The sequence below is a fragment of the Triticum aestivum genome, chromosome 7B (genome assembly GCF_018294505.1).
Source record: "Triticum aestivum cultivar Chinese Spring chromosome 7B, IWGSC CS RefSeq v2.1, whole genome shotgun sequence".
NCBI classification, from domain to species: Eukaryota; Viridiplantae; Streptophyta; class Magnoliopsida; order Poales; family Poaceae; genus Triticum; species Triticum aestivum.
In genome coordinates, this window is record NC_057813.1 from 719,151,164 (window position 1) to 719,168,882 (window position 17,719).

The 17,719-nt window shown below is 46.4% G+C and overlaps 1 protein-coding gene and 1 long non-coding RNA gene across 2 annotated transcripts; both read left to right on the top strand.

Annotated features, from left to right (window-relative positions):
• Positions 1-4,319: 4,319 nt before the first annotated feature.
• Positions 4,320-4,990, top strand: LOC123162942 (chaperone protein dnaJ 11, chloroplastic-like). Its single transcript, XM_044580710.1, has one exon. It carries the CDS (start codon positions 4,496-4,498, stop codon positions 4,916-4,918), a length of 423 nt encoding a protein of 140 aa, XP_044436645.1. The 5' UTR covers positions 4,320-4,495; the 3' UTR covers positions 4,919-4,990.
• Positions 4,991-14,910: 9,920 nt separating this feature from the next.
• On the top strand, positions 14,911-15,873 carry LOC123156293 (uncharacterized). The gene is made up of 3 exons (XR_006477945.1): positions 14,911-14,970; positions 15,629-15,743; positions 15,818-15,873. It is a non-coding gene; the product is annotated as an uncharacterized lncRNA (long non-coding RNA).
• The last annotated feature ends 1,846 nt before the right edge of the window (positions 15,874-17,719 follow it).

The following is a 17,719-nucleotide window of genomic DNA, read 5'->3' on the forward strand; positions in this document are numbered from 1 at the left end:
CCCGTGTCATCTAGAGTATGGCTCTCTGACTGCAAAGACACCACTACAGGGGCACCGCGGATTGATGGCTGGCCAGCCACATTGTCATGGCCCATAGGGTTTCCACCACGACTTGCCTACGTGTAGTAAATAGATCGCCCATTTTCTGTCCAATTTCCTTGTGGTATGTTGGGTAGCTGCTGATCCATATCATGAGGAAGCTCATTAAGATCAGGAGGCAACTCATTGAGATCAAGCATTTTTTTCCTTTTTTTGGATGCTGCCACACACTCACTACACATATAAAAAAGAAGAAAGTGATGTCATCAGTTGTTAATCATAGAAAAGAGTGTTTCAAACAACCTAAAAACTTAGTAAATAGATAGTTGCACACCATTTTATGACAATCTTAGTCCCGAAAGCAACATGTCTATAGCAGAATCTTTTATTATAACATGCATGCATTTTTTTGTTTTTGCACAGAGTTTTTATGTTAGTTGCACAGTTTGCAGTAAATAGTTGGTAAGAACTTGACTTCTTTTTACTACAGAGTTTTCTGACTTTTTTTCCTCTGCTTTTGTTGCAATGATCCACAGGGTTTCCGTTGGCAAGGAGCTTATTCAGATTTTTCTGCACATAATTGGGACACAATTTGATGCTACTTTTGCAGATGCAAAATCCAGGTGAAAGAAGAAAGAAGAATTTGATGACGGTCTATAGATATATGTTTTTCGTCGCCATTTCTGTTTCTACTTCCAGTATATTTGAATATATTTTTACACTATAGCTTTGCAATAGGTGTGCTACCAGAATATATGTGTGGGACAAGCATATATGCGTGACTACTTTAATGTGGTTTTATGGCTTCAATAACCTTGTTTATTTATCTGTTGCACATATTGATGCAGAAGTTGTCGTACTGCAGTTTTTTGGTTTTGGCTAGAATAGATCTTTGAGTTGGCCAGGATGCATATATCAGTTGGCCAGCATGCAAGTTTAGTTGGACAGTCAATGTGTTCAGTTTTGCTAGAATAGATGTTTCAATTTCCCAGGATGCATATATCAGTTGGACAGCATGCATGTTCAGTTGCACAGTCCATGTATTCAGTTGGATAGAATAGATGTTTCAATTTCCTAGGATGCATATATCAGTTGGCCAGCATGCATTTTCAGTTGCACAGCCAATGTGTTCAGTTGGCTAAAATAGATGTTTGAATTTTCATGGATCCATATATCATTTTCGCCAGGATGCATGTTCTGTTGCACAGCCAATGTATTTAGATCGCTAGAATAGACATTTTAGTTGGCCAGGATGCATATATCAGCTTGGCCAGGATGCATGTTCTGTTGCACAGTCAATGTGTTTAGCTGGCTAGAATAGACGTTTTAGTTGGCCAGGATGCATATATCAGTTGGCCAGCATGCATGTTCCGTTGCATAGTCAATGTGTTCAGCTGGCTAGAATAGACGTTTCAGTTGGCCATGATCCATATATCCAGTTGGCAAGCATGCATGTTCAGTTGGCTAGAATCATGTATTAGTTGGTCAGAAAATATGTCTTAGTTGACTTGTTGAACACATAAAAGGGGCAGGGGAAACTTGCTTGGCATGCATGTTTAGAAAAACACGTTCAGTTTCGATCTGGGAACCCTAAGTTAGTGTGCAGATGCACACATGGGGGGATGGGGGTGGGGCTGGTGTGATGTTCACAATAGGGTGATGTTTCAGATCTACTCTTTTTTTGAAGCGGATTCTCCATGGATTTGCTGATGGATCCATGGAGGAGGGTGTTTTATAGATGCAGTACAAGAAAGGGGAGAACTGAAGAGGGGTAGAGAGGAAGTACTTGCTTGATGTTTGTTGCCTGGTATGGGTCTGATCACCCTGCCTTTTAGATCAATTTGTTGAAGCAGATTCGTCTATCTTTCTGCTCCCATGGCGGCTATACAGGAGGAGGAGGAAGGAGCTTTGGATCCCTTTCTTTCATGCAGGTCAAAAAAGCAGCGTGGGATTGCCTGGGCGAGCGGGTGTGGGAGGGGTTGGGACGTGGGGGCGAGCGAGTTTGTGGACAGCTGGCCACGTGGGGGGATCGCTTTTTGTTCGGGATTGGGCGCTGGAATCGCTCGGTTTGGTGGCAGCTCGATCCTGCTTTTTCTGTACCGTACGAGGGACAGGAAGTTGCCTTTTATGGTCGGCCGTTCGATCGTGCTAGTGGGCAGCAGGCCGCCACTAGACGCGTCCGAAATTAATTACTAGAGTACAACAAATTTATGTCGGTCATGTCTTGAAGGCTGACATGATATCTATGTGTTGAGATACTAAGCTCATTTGATTTGAAGCCTCATGCTACATCGGGGAGGCTTGCTTAGAAGGGATGTGTCGCTCGTTGAGAGCAAAGCACATCTACTGCTTTCGTTTCTAAATACAAGTCTTTTTAGAGATTGGACTATAAAAATTACAGTCGGATGTATGCAGACACTTTTTAAGTATAGATTCACTCATTTTGTTCTATATATAGTCTATAATAAAATTTCTTAAAAACTTATATTTAGGAACGGAGAGAGTACATAGCTAAAATACGTTGGTCGGTTTTCCTAGTTTTGAGAAGGCTCTAGACGGTACTGTGCAGTTTATATTTTTTGTCGGTTTTAATAGTTTTTTCTTTTTCTTATTTTCCTTTTCAGTTTCTTTCTTCTTCTTTTTTCTACTGTAACTTTTTACATTTTTATTCATGAACATTTGAATAAAATGTGAACATTTCTAAAAGTTTATTAACATTGTTTAAAATTAAAATTTAAGATTTTTTAAAATTCATGATTGTTTTTGACAATTTGTGATTTTTTTAATTCATAATATTTTTTAAAATCCAAGAGAGATACATCCATTTACTAAATAATCACAAATACAATAAGTCTACCATTTGTATTAATTTAAAGGTTGCGTCCACACAAATCTTGCCTGCTAGACCATGTGCTAAATTATTCAGCTAATTCTAAGTAATACATCTGTTCAAGAATCCGTCCGATCAACAAGTTAACTTGCCGATTAATCCCTACTCATAGGGTCACCGTGTAAGCGATAAACTGTTAAATCATCTGATTAATTGATTAGTTAGCTGATTAACTGCCAGATTAACCTATTAATTTCCTGCTCGTCAGCCAACCGAGCATCTACCAGAACATTTTTATTTAGGCTACTACTTTTAATTTATTTATTTAGGTTATTATTTAATTTATTGTTAATTAAGATTATTATTTTTATCCAGGTTACTTTTAAATTAATGTTTTATTTAGGTTAATGTTCATTTGGGTTACATTACTTTTTTTTGCGGAAAGGTTATATTACTAATAAAACATAGGGCGGCCAGAATGTAAGATGAGGTTCTCGGAGTCTTTAGTAGGTACAGTTAGGTAGTGTTGTAAAAGATCATATAGTATTTTCATAGTATGAAATTGGAGGGGATGGCCCTCTTTCGCTAAAAGGAAGCACTTGTTGTCTAAATGCATAAGAAGAAAAAATGAGTGGTACTAATACTGATAGTGCCAGGTCATTCATCTTATCAGGATATCACATATCATTAGCATCAATAATGCATGCAAGCCAGCACTTTTCCCATACATATCATTTCCCTGTTCATTTCACGGCGACGTCCACGTCCACGTCCTCCGCTCCCCTCCGGCCCAGCTCCGCCACCCACGTGTCTGCGGCGCCGAGACAGACGAGGCCGCCCGGCCGTACGTCCCCGTCGGACGTCACCATGGGCCCACCCAATTGATAACGCCGTCAATCACGAGCTCTATAGCCAGCTGCATGCATGGGCGCATGGCAGGCTGGCTTCTAGTCCGAGATAGGCAGCGCATGCATAACACGTATGACCACAGGAGGGCATCTTCTCTGAACACGTACGATACGAGTAGCTTCGGAGAAGTACTAGCGTGCTTCTAGAACCTTCCAGAACACGAAGAAAAACAGGCTAATCAATTATTGGTGACGACGAGACCAACGCGGTGCAGAAAATTCAGGGGTACTGTGTCATCAAGACTAGACACAGAACGAAAACAAAAACGTACAAACACGAACGAGCGCAGGAAAATTCAGAGATCGATCACGGTAGATATCACTTTCAGGCGGACTAGTAAGTGGGCGACGTGCACCGGATTCAGATGACCACAAACACCATGGATTATCCCATCACTAAAAGTCCAAACAGTGAAAAAAAATATGTGATCACACAATGGATTAGCCCATCATCACCACAGGCACTTGTATATACATGATTGCAAGCCGCAATAGCACATCTGTCAACAGGCAATCGATTAGCTCAGCCGGCGAGGAGGGACCTTCCAGAACAACGGAAAAAAACTATGGTCAATCCACGTGGGGCGTCCAAGAAAATGTCATGAATTCTTTTTAAAACAAGTCGACAATATGAAACGAGAGGTCCGAACTTTGAAATTTGAATGTTCCAGATAACCACAAACGCTAGAATAACTCAAGAACAGAGATCGGAGAACCGATGGCTGCTGCGTTTGCGTCGACGGCGGCGGTGTTGAGGTCTGCTCGCCCGGGACGGGTGCCCATCGCTCGGCGGTGCGTGGTGGCGCGGGCGTCCGCGACGATGGCGGCACCGGCGGGGCTGGCGGCGGGAAGGACGCACTACGATGTGCTCGGCGTAAGCGCGGGGGCGAGCAGGGGCGAGATCAAGGCCGCTTACCGGCGCCTGGCGAGGGTGGTGCACCCGGACACCGGCGGCGGCGGCGGAGACGAGGGGTTCATCCGGCTGCACGCAGCCTACGCCACGCTCGCCGACCCCGATGAGCGCGCGCGGTACGACCGGGACGTGACCAGCCGCGCCGCGGGGATGATGATGCGGCGGGCGTCGGCGACGACCGGGCCGGCGTTCCGGCGGCGGACGTGGGAGACGGACCAGTGCTGGTAGGACGTACGGCCGGGCAAACGCGGCTGCCTTCTGTGGGCTCTGAAGCTCTTAGCCCCTGACCGGCGGCCCCCCGGTTTGCTCAGGCACGGCGCTGGAGAGAATGTTCTGCCGACTATTGTGCTCCGTAAGATCAGGATTGGACGGCTACAGCACGCGGGAGCTCTGTACACAGCATGACAGCAAGAGGCGTTTTTTAGAGATCTCTTGTGCTTTCGGTCAGAAAAATGCAAATGTGTAAATTAATTAATTAACTACTGTAAATTAACAGCCAAGGAATATATGGTAGTAGCTCTCTTTGTAATAGAAGAAACTAGTTAACTCTATGTCGGTCGTTTCTTCGAAAGTTGTCTCTTCTGTTCTACAGTTATAATCAATTAACAGGGTACAAAAGTGTAAAAAGAAAATTGGTCCATGTCAGTCACTTCTTCTTCTTCTTCTTGTTTATGACAAATGGATGCGAGAGACACCTTCGACTCCGAGATTGGATCTAGCATCGGGCTGTACTTTTCTGAATGCTGTTTTGTGAGTCCTGTCATCGTTTTATCTCTCTACAGAAATCTGTGACTAATAATATACTGAAATTTTAAGGAGGCTCCTAAAACTTCCGGAACAAGCTCCTATACGACCAGGTGTCACGGACTGGGCCTTGGCCGTGAGAAGAGGCAGTGTGGAGGCCATGTGGGTCCCATCTAGGTGGGTCCAAGTCCATAATGAACCTCCACACTAGAAAATATTTGTGTAATGATTCGCCATTGAAAATATCATTTTTCTGCAAAGGCAAAAACACTAGAAAACATGAACTCACATTTCGCATCGATGAATATGTTACTCTAATAAATATAATATAAGCCCTAACAAGAAAAGTATAATATAGAAGGTGCCAAAAATATGTATAAATGATGTACATATACCACGAGCATAACAAAAATTATAGACACATTTGAGATGTATCACTAGACAAAGTTACCCAACTCGAGCACTTGGAAGCTCACGCATCATTAATATCCAAATTAAATAAAAGTACATATGCCAAAAAAATACAAATCAGTTACTACTAGAAACTATTTATACTAATAAATATCATATTGTAATAATTTTTTATAATTAAATACATGGGCATGTTTACATTCTTAATTTTGCTACTTTTAGTTGAAAAAGTATTTAATATTGTATATCAAAACATTTTTTTCAATGAGAACATAGTTTAGCAAAACACAAGGGCGAGTAAGAAATTTTAGTATAAAGATTGGATGTCTGCCACGGAAATTGAGCTACGTTGGATATGCCCCGGTGATGTGCGCAAAATGAAACGAGATTTCCATATCCAACATCGAGACATGTGCGGGCGGAAATTTGAGTTACCATATACATGACTTAAGCTAATCCAGTTTTCATTTACATACCAAAGAAAATCTATTAAACAAATCTACGGCGTGCGGGAGTGACTCGAAGTGGTAGTGTCTGCTGCTACAACAAAGAATTTGTGACTTCCGTCAGAAAAGTTAATTCATTTGTTCTGCATTTTATTTGTATCGGTCTTTTAATTTCTTTTTTCTTAGGTTTTCAAATATTCGTTTTGTTAGACTTTTGCCTAGCACATCGAGGCGATGGTTAAGGACATAAAAGATAACTCAAGAACAAACATATATGTTAAAATTCAAAGTCTAATTTTTGCTAGGTCATTGTTGCAAACAAATGTTATTCTTAAACATGTTTTTAATCGTCATGCCATAACTATGTCTATTAATTCTGGCCGCCACCTCAATCAATACCACTTTGTCCTTAACCCGTGTTGGTATTAACTACGCATATCACCAACCCTCAAGAGTTTAGACATGACAGAGCATTTGTAAGGGCATAAAAAATTCTATGTGAACTGATTCTCGTGTGACGATAAGCAACCGGCTACAAGTTTTGCATGATTTCTCCTGATACCATACTCTACTAGTAGCCGTTTAGACATACTATCTTAGATCATTTGGACGCAGAAGAAAACGGGTAATTGGGCATCACGATCAAAGGGCATAAAAATCAAGAGAGATGTACGTATTAGAATCTAGATGAAGATACGTGCAGAAATATCAGATATTGGATTGCACTGAAGTAGCCATTATTGACAATTTTATAGTATGTAGAAGAATAAGTAATTGTATATCCCCGCAAAAAAATAAGTAAATGTATATAACACAAAACCAGGCCTTCCATCGTGACAAGCACAGCGCAGAAAAATCGGAGGTGATGGCCAATTATTACACAGCCTTCACTTTCAGACGGACCAGTTAGTGGGCGACAGGCACCGGGTTCAAAACTTCAGGTAACCACAAACAAAAAAACATTAAGTCCCTTGAAAGTCCAAATGACATCAGCATCGATCTATCACCGTCGCATGCAGAACAGGAGCTACCACGCCTCAGCCGGGACCTTGGACAAGAATGAAAAATCTATCGTCCAAGTGAGACATTAAAAAAAACTGGGATCAAATCCAGACTCAACAAAATTCAGGCACCAATCCAATAAGGGGTGAATGGAACGAATTTGCTTCAAATTGGTTGAAATGCTGAATTATTAAGTGAATGTCTATATCACATCTAGATGTGAGATAATATCTCACATCTAAGTTTTTGGAGTGCAGTTTTTTATAGCTCGGTCTACGTGGTACCCCCTATCGCAGCCATCTATTCTGGGCTCAGTTCCATGTGGATATGTGCATGGATGTAAAATTAGCAGCTGGCACCAGGCGCTAAATACTAATCTTCTGCCGCTAGGGGTAGTAGCGAACTGCATCCGATGTGCGTTCCATCTGTCCGTCTCCCGTCCCATCAGACTGAGACAACGAGTGTAGACCCATCACGTGTGAGCAACGTTCCATGTTTTTACCTTTGCATGCCACAAATTTATTTATTTATTGCATGCAGCGCATCTCTCTCTCCTCTCTCTGAACTTTACATGCATCTCTCTCTCATTTTCTTATCTCTTTTGGTAAAGTTTGCTCTCTAATATTTGCATCCATGCATGCAACACTCGTTTTTATTTCAGTTCTTCTCTTTTTCTTTATTTCAGTTCCTGATAGGTGACATTCATTTAAATATTCGCCAACAGTTAAAAGAAGGGCTAGCTGAGTGTGCAGACTAGCTGTTTGATGGCTGGACGTTTTAATAAATTGCGTCAGGTAGGGTCACATCAAATTGTCTGCCAGCAACATGTGCCAGGAGTCGGCTGTGCAGGCTTTGTCACTGTTCGCCTGACAGGACAACTCCTCCCTAATTAAACTTAAGCACACAGATGCACTGCAATTGATGCTCTGAGCTGCACGTATCACAATGCAGATGGACAGTGCAGATAGCAGGTACCCTGAAGCTCGTCCTACAGAAGAACTTTGCGAAGTTTTTGTCCAGCCGACCGCTTGTTTCTTTTATTTGTTTGTTCTTTCTTTCATCGGGCTGGCCGATTGGAGCGCTAATTTTTTTTACAAGTGACGCACTACCCCAATCGGAGCGCTACCAAAAAACTGTAATAACGCACTAACCAACACATGAATCGAACTGGAGACCTGGGAACAACGGCTTCTACCACTCCAAACATTAGATGCTGCCGATTTTAATGAAACGGGGAATGTTTAAGAACACAGTACAGCCAGGAGATTAGAAGACATTTTGGAAATTAATTGAAACCTTTTTCCAAATTACGAACAATTTTCAATTGTCGAATATTTTTTTTAACACAAACAATTTTAAAATTTCAAAAAGTATTTTTCAAATGTGAGTAAACTTTGTAATTCCGAACATTTTTTAAATAGGAACAAAACTTGGTATTCTGAACAATTTCTTCAAAAACATATTTTGAAAACGTGATTTTTTTTAAAAGAAACTTTACACATTTCAAAAAAATCATGGCATAATCTAGAATTTTTTTATGCAATGGAATAATGTTTGCATAATTATTTTTAAAAGTTTCATACCATTTAGGAAAAAATGATCAGTAGGAATTTGAGAAAAATGTTTACCATATATTAAAAAAATGCCAGGGCTTGTATTTGAAAAAAAAATATCCATCATGTATTTTTTGAAAATGTTCAATGTGTGTTTAAAATGTTTTCGTGTATACAAAAAAAATATACATAAAAAGTGGACATGTATTTGCAAAAAAATACAACTATATAGGGGTACTAGGTTATGAACAAGTTGCGTGTTGAGAGTGGACATGCAACTATGTCGGGCATGAGTTGTGTTTGGCTTGGACATGCAACTGGGTCGGGTGGGTTTACATGTTGGGGTTGGACATGGAACTAGATAGGGCCGGGCAAGTTGTGTGTTGCAAAACAAAGCACAAAGCCTAGTTGCGGGTCAAAGGGTGGGCTTGCAACTGGGAGAACTACGACCTGAGTTGCAAGTTCAGGATGGACTTACAACTGGAAAACTACAAACTACGAGACCAGTTGCAAGTCAAGGGTTGACTTGCAACTACGATAAAATGAATTATGGTTCCAGTTGCAAATCAAAGATGGACTTACAACTAGGATGAAAGACGAAAACACATGCCTTGTTGCGAGTCAAGCGTGGGCTCTCAACTGGGATAAAATAATATATGTGCCTAATTACGAATTGAGCGTGGACTTGTAACTGGGAGAACAACAAACTATGGGGCCAGTTGCGAGTTGAGGGTGGACCTGCAACTAGGACAAAAAAGGTCGGAGCCCAGTTGCGAGTCAAGGGTGGACTTGCAACTAAATGTCGCGCCCTAGTTGCTGGTCGAGGGTGGACTTGCAACTAAAAGAAGTATATAAAACAATGATACAAGTTGCAAGTTGAGGATAAACTTGCAACTGAGATGAAAAACAAAAGACTTCTCAACTACGAGACAAGGGTGGATTTGCAACTGGGACAACAACAAACTATGTGCCCAGTTACGAGTTGAGGGTGAACTTGCAATTGGGACAAAAAAAGGTCGAAACCCAGTTGTGAGTCAAGGGTGGACTTGCAATTGAGACAAAAAAATGTCGCGTCCTATTTGCGAGTCGAGATCGGACTAACAATTAGGATGAAACAAGTGTTGGACCCCCATTCCGAGTCAGAGGGTGGACATGCAACTAACACAAAAAGGTCGGCCCCCAGTTGCGAGTCAAGGATGGACTTGCAACTAAGACAAAAAAGGTTTGGCCCAGTTGCGGGTCGGTGGTAGACTTGCAACTGGGACAAAAAAGGTTGACCCGTGAGTCAAGATTGAACTATCAACTGAAAAAAAGACCGAGCCCTAGTTGTGAGTCGAGGGTGGATTTGCAACTGGGACAACAACAAACTATGGGCCCAGTTATGAGTTGAGGGTGAACTTGCAATCGAGACAAAAAAAAGGTCGGAACCCAGTTGTGAGTCAAGGATGGACTTGCAACTGAGATAAAAAAATGTCGCGTCCTATTTGCGAGTCGAGGGTGGACTTGCAACTAGGATGAAACAAGTGTTGGACCCCCATTGCGAGTCGGGGGTGGACATGCAACTAACACAAAAAGGTCGGACCCTAGTTGCTAGTCAAGGGTGGACTTGCAACTAAGACAAAAAAGGTTGAGCCCAGTTGCGGGTCGGTGGTAGACTTGCAACTGGGACAAAAAAGGTTGACCCTAGTGAGTCAAGATTGAACTATCAACTGAAAAAAAGAGTGAGCCCTAGTTGTGAGTCGATGGTGGATTAGCATTTGGGACAAAAAAAGGTCGCATCCCAGTTGCGAATCAAGGGTTGACTTGCAACTAAGATAAAAAAACGTCAAAGCCCGGTTGCGAGTCAAGAGTGGGATTGCAATTGGGGCAAAAAAACGCGCAGGCCACATTAGCGAGTCGAGGGTGGTCTTGCAACTGGGACAAGAAAAAAGACAATCCCTCTGTTTGGTGGTGAACAGTCAACTAACAGCAATGAAAAAAATTCATGAATTTAAAAATGAAAAATAAAAAAATGAAATGAAAAAAAGAAAACACAATTCCAGAATTTGAAACTTTACAAATTTGAAACAAAATAAATGAGAAAAAAATATAAAAGAAAAAAAAGGGAAAGGGAAAAAGAAACAAGAAAGTAAAAAAAATTACTCGTGGCTGCAGCCCACGTTGAGGTAACCCACGAGGCTGTGAAAAAAAAAGATTGGCCTACACGCCACTACAGGGGCTCCTCACGCGAGCAACGTGTGTCGAAACAACACCAAAAGAAAAAAAGTTTGCTAAAAAACTAACGGAAATGTTAACGCCCACACGTGTGGGCGTTCACCATTCAGACCACACGCAAGCATCTCCGTTGGCAACTTTGTGCACGAATCTTGGAACAAACCGGCCGGTTTTCTGCGCCACGTAGGACGAGGCGCGTGTGTGGTGTGCGAGTCGGGTCGCCCGCACGTTGGTTGCATCCCGCGGTCAGCCGTTGCCACCCGGAGGCGTGCGGTGTAAACATTATGTGCCCGCACGCCACGCTCCGACCGCGGTTGACGTCAAACACGTCGCACACCTCTGCCCCCTCTCCATCACGGTTCCATTTACTCAGCCGCACCGCAGTTACTGGCACAACCCACTCGCATTTCAAACCACTGGAGGAGAAGGCGAGGGGAGAAGGCGACGGCGGAGGCGGAAGAATCGACGGTGTTCGCGGCCGTCGGTGGTGCTCGCCGAAACGGAGCGGCTGCGCCGGAGCGCCTGCGGGTTGAAGGTAATGCTCGCTACAACTCTCGCAACCCCTTCCTGCATTTCCCCCCCTTCCCTCCCTGTTTGATTCCTCGATCGAGATTCGTAGAGATTCAGGCGATTCTGCGATGCGTCGGCTTCCCGCCGGCGCCGAAATCGTCTGCTAGCCGTTTTTGGTGGCACTGGTGTCGTGGTTCTAAGCCTGACAGTAGAGTGGGGGGTAGGTATGGAGAGGCCAGGTCCTAGCTACGGAGAAGTCGTAAGCACAAAGGATGTACGAGTTCAGGCCCTTCTCGGAAGAAGTAACAGCCCTACGTCTCGGAGCCCGGAGGCGGTCGAGTGGATTATGAATGTATGGATTACAAGGTGCCGAACCCTTCTGCCTGTGGAGGGGGGTGGCTTATATAGAGTGCGCCAGGACCCCAGCCAGCCCACGTAGGAGAAGGTTTAAGGTGAGTTAAGTCTGAGGCGTTACTGGTAACGCCCCACATAAAGTGCCTTTACTATCATAAAGTCTACTTAATTACAGACCGTTGCGGTGCAGAGTGCCTCTTGACCTCCTGGTGGTCGAGTGAGTCTTCGTGGTCGAGTCCTTCAAGCCAGTCGAGTGTGTCCTCGTTGGTCGAGTGAGTCCTCGTTGGTCGACTGGAAGGCGACCTCTTCTAGGGATGTCTAGGGTAAGTTACTTGGGACAGGTCCGTGACCCTACCCTAGGTACTTAACCCCATCATTAGCCCCCGAATGGATTGAGGCTTTGAGTGAAGAAGGAGTTGATGTCGTTTCCGATTAATCTTTGCGCCCTAGTTGCGCGCTGTTCTGGGTCAAAGAATCTCTTCGTTGACGGGGAGCAATTCGTCTTCGGTCGACTCGATCCATTCTATTTTTGCGTCGAGTGATCTTTCGAGCTTCGACGATCTCCGAGCGACGGATCGCCGGAAACACCGCGTCTGACAGACTGATTTGTTGCTCGCGGATTCCGCGGGGTGCGAAATTTGGGGGCGCGCGCGAAGCGGGGCAGACCGTGGCGTTCGGATGGGACGGGGCATAGACGCCTCGATCTCCGCGCCGCCTTTTTCGCCACGTATCCAGTCCTCATAACTGCTCCCAGATATGATTAGATCGACCGGGCCCACATGTCAGTCACTCGGAAGAGACCTTATAAATGCGCCCGGTGGGGATTTCTGTGCTGCGCCTCAGCATTCTCCTTCTCTCCCTCTGCCTCCTTCCTCTCTGCTCAGCGCGCTCGCTCTCACCTCCGCACCACTTTCCTTCGCGCATTTCGCCGGCGACCATGGCCAAGGAGAAGACGGCGGCGCTGGAGCGTGCCAAGAAGGCGTCGGCATCGGAGAGGGCGAAGGGGAGATCCACCACCCGCAGGGGGTCCTCGTCCAGATCCCGCCTGCCGAAAGGCTGGGTCCAAGGAGACTGGATCCAGTCGACCATCACGGAGAAGGACCTCCTCGACATGGCCAACGAGGGCTTGATCCCTCACGGAGCTGCGAGGTTGCCGGGGAAGGAGTGGCAGCCACAACCAGAAGAGGGTGAGTGCGTGCTCCTGGCCACTCATGTTGACCGAGGGTTTTCCTTGCCACCCAGCATTTTCTTCCGTGGCTTCTTGAATTTCTTTGGAGCGCAGCTCCACCACTTTACCCCAAACTCCATTGCCTATCTTGCTGCATTCGTGTCCATGTGTGAGGGTTTCTTGGGCTGCCGACCGCACTGGGGTTTGTTCAAACGCATCTTCACGTGTCGCTCTCAGACCGTGAAGAAGGCTAGCCCAGGTGACGAGAAGACCCGAGTCGTCCAAATGTGTGGGGGCCTGGGGATTCAGGTGAGGAACAATAGTACCTTCCCGCCCATGAGTTTTCCCGAGTCCGTCAGAGGCTGGCAGTCGACTTGGTTCTACTGCCAGGTCCAGTCGACGCCAGGGCAGTCGAGTGGACTCCCTCCGTTTACCATGGACCGAGTGAACAAGCCCTCCCCTCTGAAGCTGATTCCGGAGGAGAAAGCCGACGTGAAGATGTTGATGGAGCGCGTGGTGCAGCTGGTTCGGGACGGTGTGACAGGCATGGACCTCCTGGAGGTTTTCCTCAAGCGCCGCATCCAGCCTCTCCAGTTCAGGAGCCACTGCATGTGGTTGTACTGCGGGCCCGAAGACGAGACTAGAGTCCATCCAGAAGAAGTCGACGATGTCACACTGGAGAGATGGATGGCAGCCGTTACCGGAAACAGGGATAACCCGCGCGGAGCCAGAAGAATTCCTCCACTCGACCACGACAGCATCCCAAACAAGGTACACTTGCTCTGCTTTCCATTGTGTCTTTGTCGTATTCACTCCTGCTAACCCTGTCGACTGGTCGACTGATCCTTGTTTCTGCGACTGCTAGGCCTTCACCGAGCTGTACTCGATGCCCAATGGGGCACAAGCTTCGACTGAGGAAGGCGAGGCGAGTGGGGGCGAGGCGAGCGGGGGCGAGGCGAGCGGGGGCGAGAGCCAGGAAGAGGAGGAATGGGACTCGGATGCCGCAGGGGGTGATGACGACGATGATGATGATGAAGATGATGAAGATGACATCGAGGACGAGGAAGAAGAGGAAGAGGAGGTCGTTCCACCGCGCTCAGAAAGGCGGTCGAAGCTTGTCCACGACCCTTCGACCGAACGTGGTAAGGGGGTTGCGACCGCCACCCAGTCGACCAAGCGCCCCCGGACCACCTCTCCGGCGCCGACTGAAAAGGCGCCGAAGCAGCCCAGGGCGGCTTCATCGAAGCCGACCAAGCTCCTGCCGAAGATGAAGGTGTCCATCCCCACCATTTCAGGGTAATTGTGTTGCTCATATTTTCTTATCTTTGTGCAAACTTTATCTCTGGTCGACACTGAGGTTAGTCGACTGATCCTTTGGAGTTGCAGTGCTGCTACTTCTGAGACCTCGGCCCGGGCCGATGACCACGAGATGGAGGATGCCGCAACTTCGAATCCAGGTGCTGTGTTCTTAATACCATTCTTAGTCGACTGACTCGCGATCTCTGATCCCGACCCTTCTCTGCAGCTCCACCCAACACTGTTATCGATCTTCCTGATGATGATGAGGATGAAGAGCCGCTGAAGCACAGGAGGAGTCGAAAAGCGTCCGCCAGCAAGGTGCCTCAGGATGTGTCAGCGCCTGAAATTCTGACTGTGGAGGGAGAGAACACCACTCGACACACGGTGACCTTCGCGACTCCACTGACGAGTGCTCAGCAGCCCTCCCTCTTCACGACTCACCACGTCCCAGAGGACCAAGCTGGTGCGGCGAAGGAGGCGATACGCCAGGCGGGACTCATGATGGAGCAGCTGAAGACCATCCGGGATGCGAGCCAGGCAGCTTATGACGCCAGCTCTGCCCTCCAAAGCAATGTCCAGGTCAGTCGACTGCTGTTTGTTCTGTTGGATATGCTACCAAAAACTTTTCTTTTCCGGGATTTATATTAGTCACCCACTGGGTGTGTCGAATAAACTCCGTGTTAGCGGGGGCACGCTGAGTGCACCCGCTGGGTGTAGTCCCCAAGGCTAAGGTCGACTGCTGGCAGTCGGCCTTAGGCTTTATGATGTCAATCTTTCTGTCAGTCGACTGGTCGACTGGATTTCGCAAACCGGTGGGGGCACGCTGAGTGCACCCACTGGGTGTAGTCTCCAAGGCTAAGGTCGACTGCTGGCAGTCGGCCTTAGGCTTTATGATGTCAATCTTTCTGTCAGTCGACTGGTCGACTGGATTTCGCAAACCGGTGGGGGCACGCTGAGTGCACCCACTGGGTGTAGTCCCCGAGACTGTGGTCGACTGCTTGCAGTTGGTCACAGTCTTAGAGAATGCGTCTCGCACACTGTTTTTTTTTTTTGAGGTCGACTGGTCGACTTTGTCTTCAACAGGATTAGTGGGGGCACGCTGAGTGCACCCACTGGGTGTAGTCCCCGAGACTACGGTCGAATGCTTGTGTTCGGCTGTAGTCTTAGAAACGTGTGTTTTTCCCTTTTCACTCGGAAGTGAATTATTTTTGACATTTAGTCGATTGGTTCTTCGCAGAACTCTTGTGATCTTGTGACTCGCTACTCAGAACTGGAACAGAAGCATACTCAAGTCGAGCTGAGCTTGAAGCTGGTTCAGGAGAAGCTGACAAAGGCAAAGGAGGAGACTGAAGGTATGTTTGGTGAGACCCTGACGACTGCTTTTCCTCTTGCTTGTTTCAACATCTGATCTTGCTGTGTCTTGCAGGTAAGGTAAGGGAGGCCCAGCAGAAGAAAGACCTTGAGCTAGCTGAGAAGATCAAGCTTGCTAACGAGAAGTTAGCTTCAGTCACCAAGCTCGAACAAGACAATACCAATTTGAAAACTGCTCTTGGGATTGCCAATAAGGAAGTCAGTCGACTGAGAACTGACAAAGCTGCCTTGACCGACCAAGTCAGCAAATTGACTGAGAAGAAAACTAAACTGGAGGCCTTCCTGAGTGGCCTTGCCAAGAAGCTGTTTCTTATGCTTGAAGGTAAACCTCCATGTTTGGCAAATATTTTCAACTGTGGCCTTTTCCATTCGACTATCTCCTTGACTTAGTGATCACCCTTGCAGAATTTTGTCAAAACTTTGAAGAAGAAACCAGCCGACTGGAGCCAAACCTTGACCCCGTCAATTCTCCGGTGAATGACGAAGTTGCCATGGATGTTTTCCGACTGGAGTCTCGTGTTGCAGCTGTCGTGGACTATCTCGCAAGGCTGAAGGCCGCCACTTCTCGCATCGACTCGACGCTCTGGCCTGAGGAGACACTTCAGAATGACCTTGAGTCGCTGATGGCCCGCTTGAACACGATCCCTGGTCGAGTGCAAGAGTGGAAGAAGTCCTCGGCTCGGTGTGGTGCAGATGTCGCTCTGTGTCTGGCCCGAGTCCACTGCAAAGATGCACGAGAGGAGAAGCTGGCGGCCCTTCGGGTGGCCAATACCAAGAAGCACGACTTCAGGTCCTTTATGGAGACTTTCCTTGCAGCTGCCACTCGGATCGCCGACGGAATTGACCTTGATGAATTCGTTGCACCTTCCAGCCCTCCGCAGGAGGGGTAAAAAACTTCTTCTGGCTCGACTCTTTAAATTTGCCTCGGTATGCCGAGTGGAATTGTAACCGACAAACTTTAACAGGCTTGACGCCTGAGCACTTTCGGTTCCTTTAAATATCGATTCAAGCTTGAATTTGGCGCTTGGATATGATTGCCTTTGGCTCAAAATGTCTTATGCAGATTCAAAGCAAGGTGCCTGTGCTTAGGCGAGCGCTTGGACTGCAGCTGAGCCTCCGAGTGAGAGGGTCGCTCTTCACTCGGTAGGATTTTTGTAACTTAGGCGAGCACGAGGCTGCAGCTAAGCCTCCGAGTGGAAGGCTAGCTTACCACTCGGTAGGATTTTTATAACTTAGGCGAGCACGAGGTCGCAGCTAAGCCTCCGAGTGGAAGGCTGGCTTACCACTCGGTAGGAATTTGATAAACTTAGGCGAGCACGAAGCTGCAGCTAAGCCTCCGAGTGGAAGGCTGGCTTACCACTCGGTAGGATTTTGATAAACTTAGGCGAGTGCTTGGACTGCAGCTAAGCCCCCGAGTGAGAGGATCGCTCGTCACTCGGTAGGATTTTTATAACTTAGGCGAGCACGAAGCTGCAGCTAAGCCTCCGAGTGGAAGGCTGGCTTACCACTCGGTAGGATTTTGATAAACTTAGGCGAGTGCTTGGACTGCAGCTAAGCCCCCGAGTGAGAGGATCGCTCGTCACTCGGTAGGATTTTTATAACTTAGGCGAGCACGAAGCTGCAGCTAAGCCTCCGAGTGGAAGGCTGGCTTACCACTCGGTAGGATTTTGATAAACTTAGGCGAAACGGATTCGCAGCTAAGCCTCCGAGTGGAAGGCTGGCTTGCCACTCGGTAGGATTTTTACAAACTTAGGCGAAACGGATTCGCGGCTAAGCCACCCACTGAGGGGGAGTTTTTATATGGACAAAGATAAAAAGTGATGACACTATTATTTCTAAACCCATGAACTACAGAAGTATTTTATTGCAACTCATCCGAGTGATAAAACTTAAGTGTAAAATGGGCGGAGTAGCTCCGCGTTCCAAGCTCGGGGCTCGTCGATATTATGCTCGACGT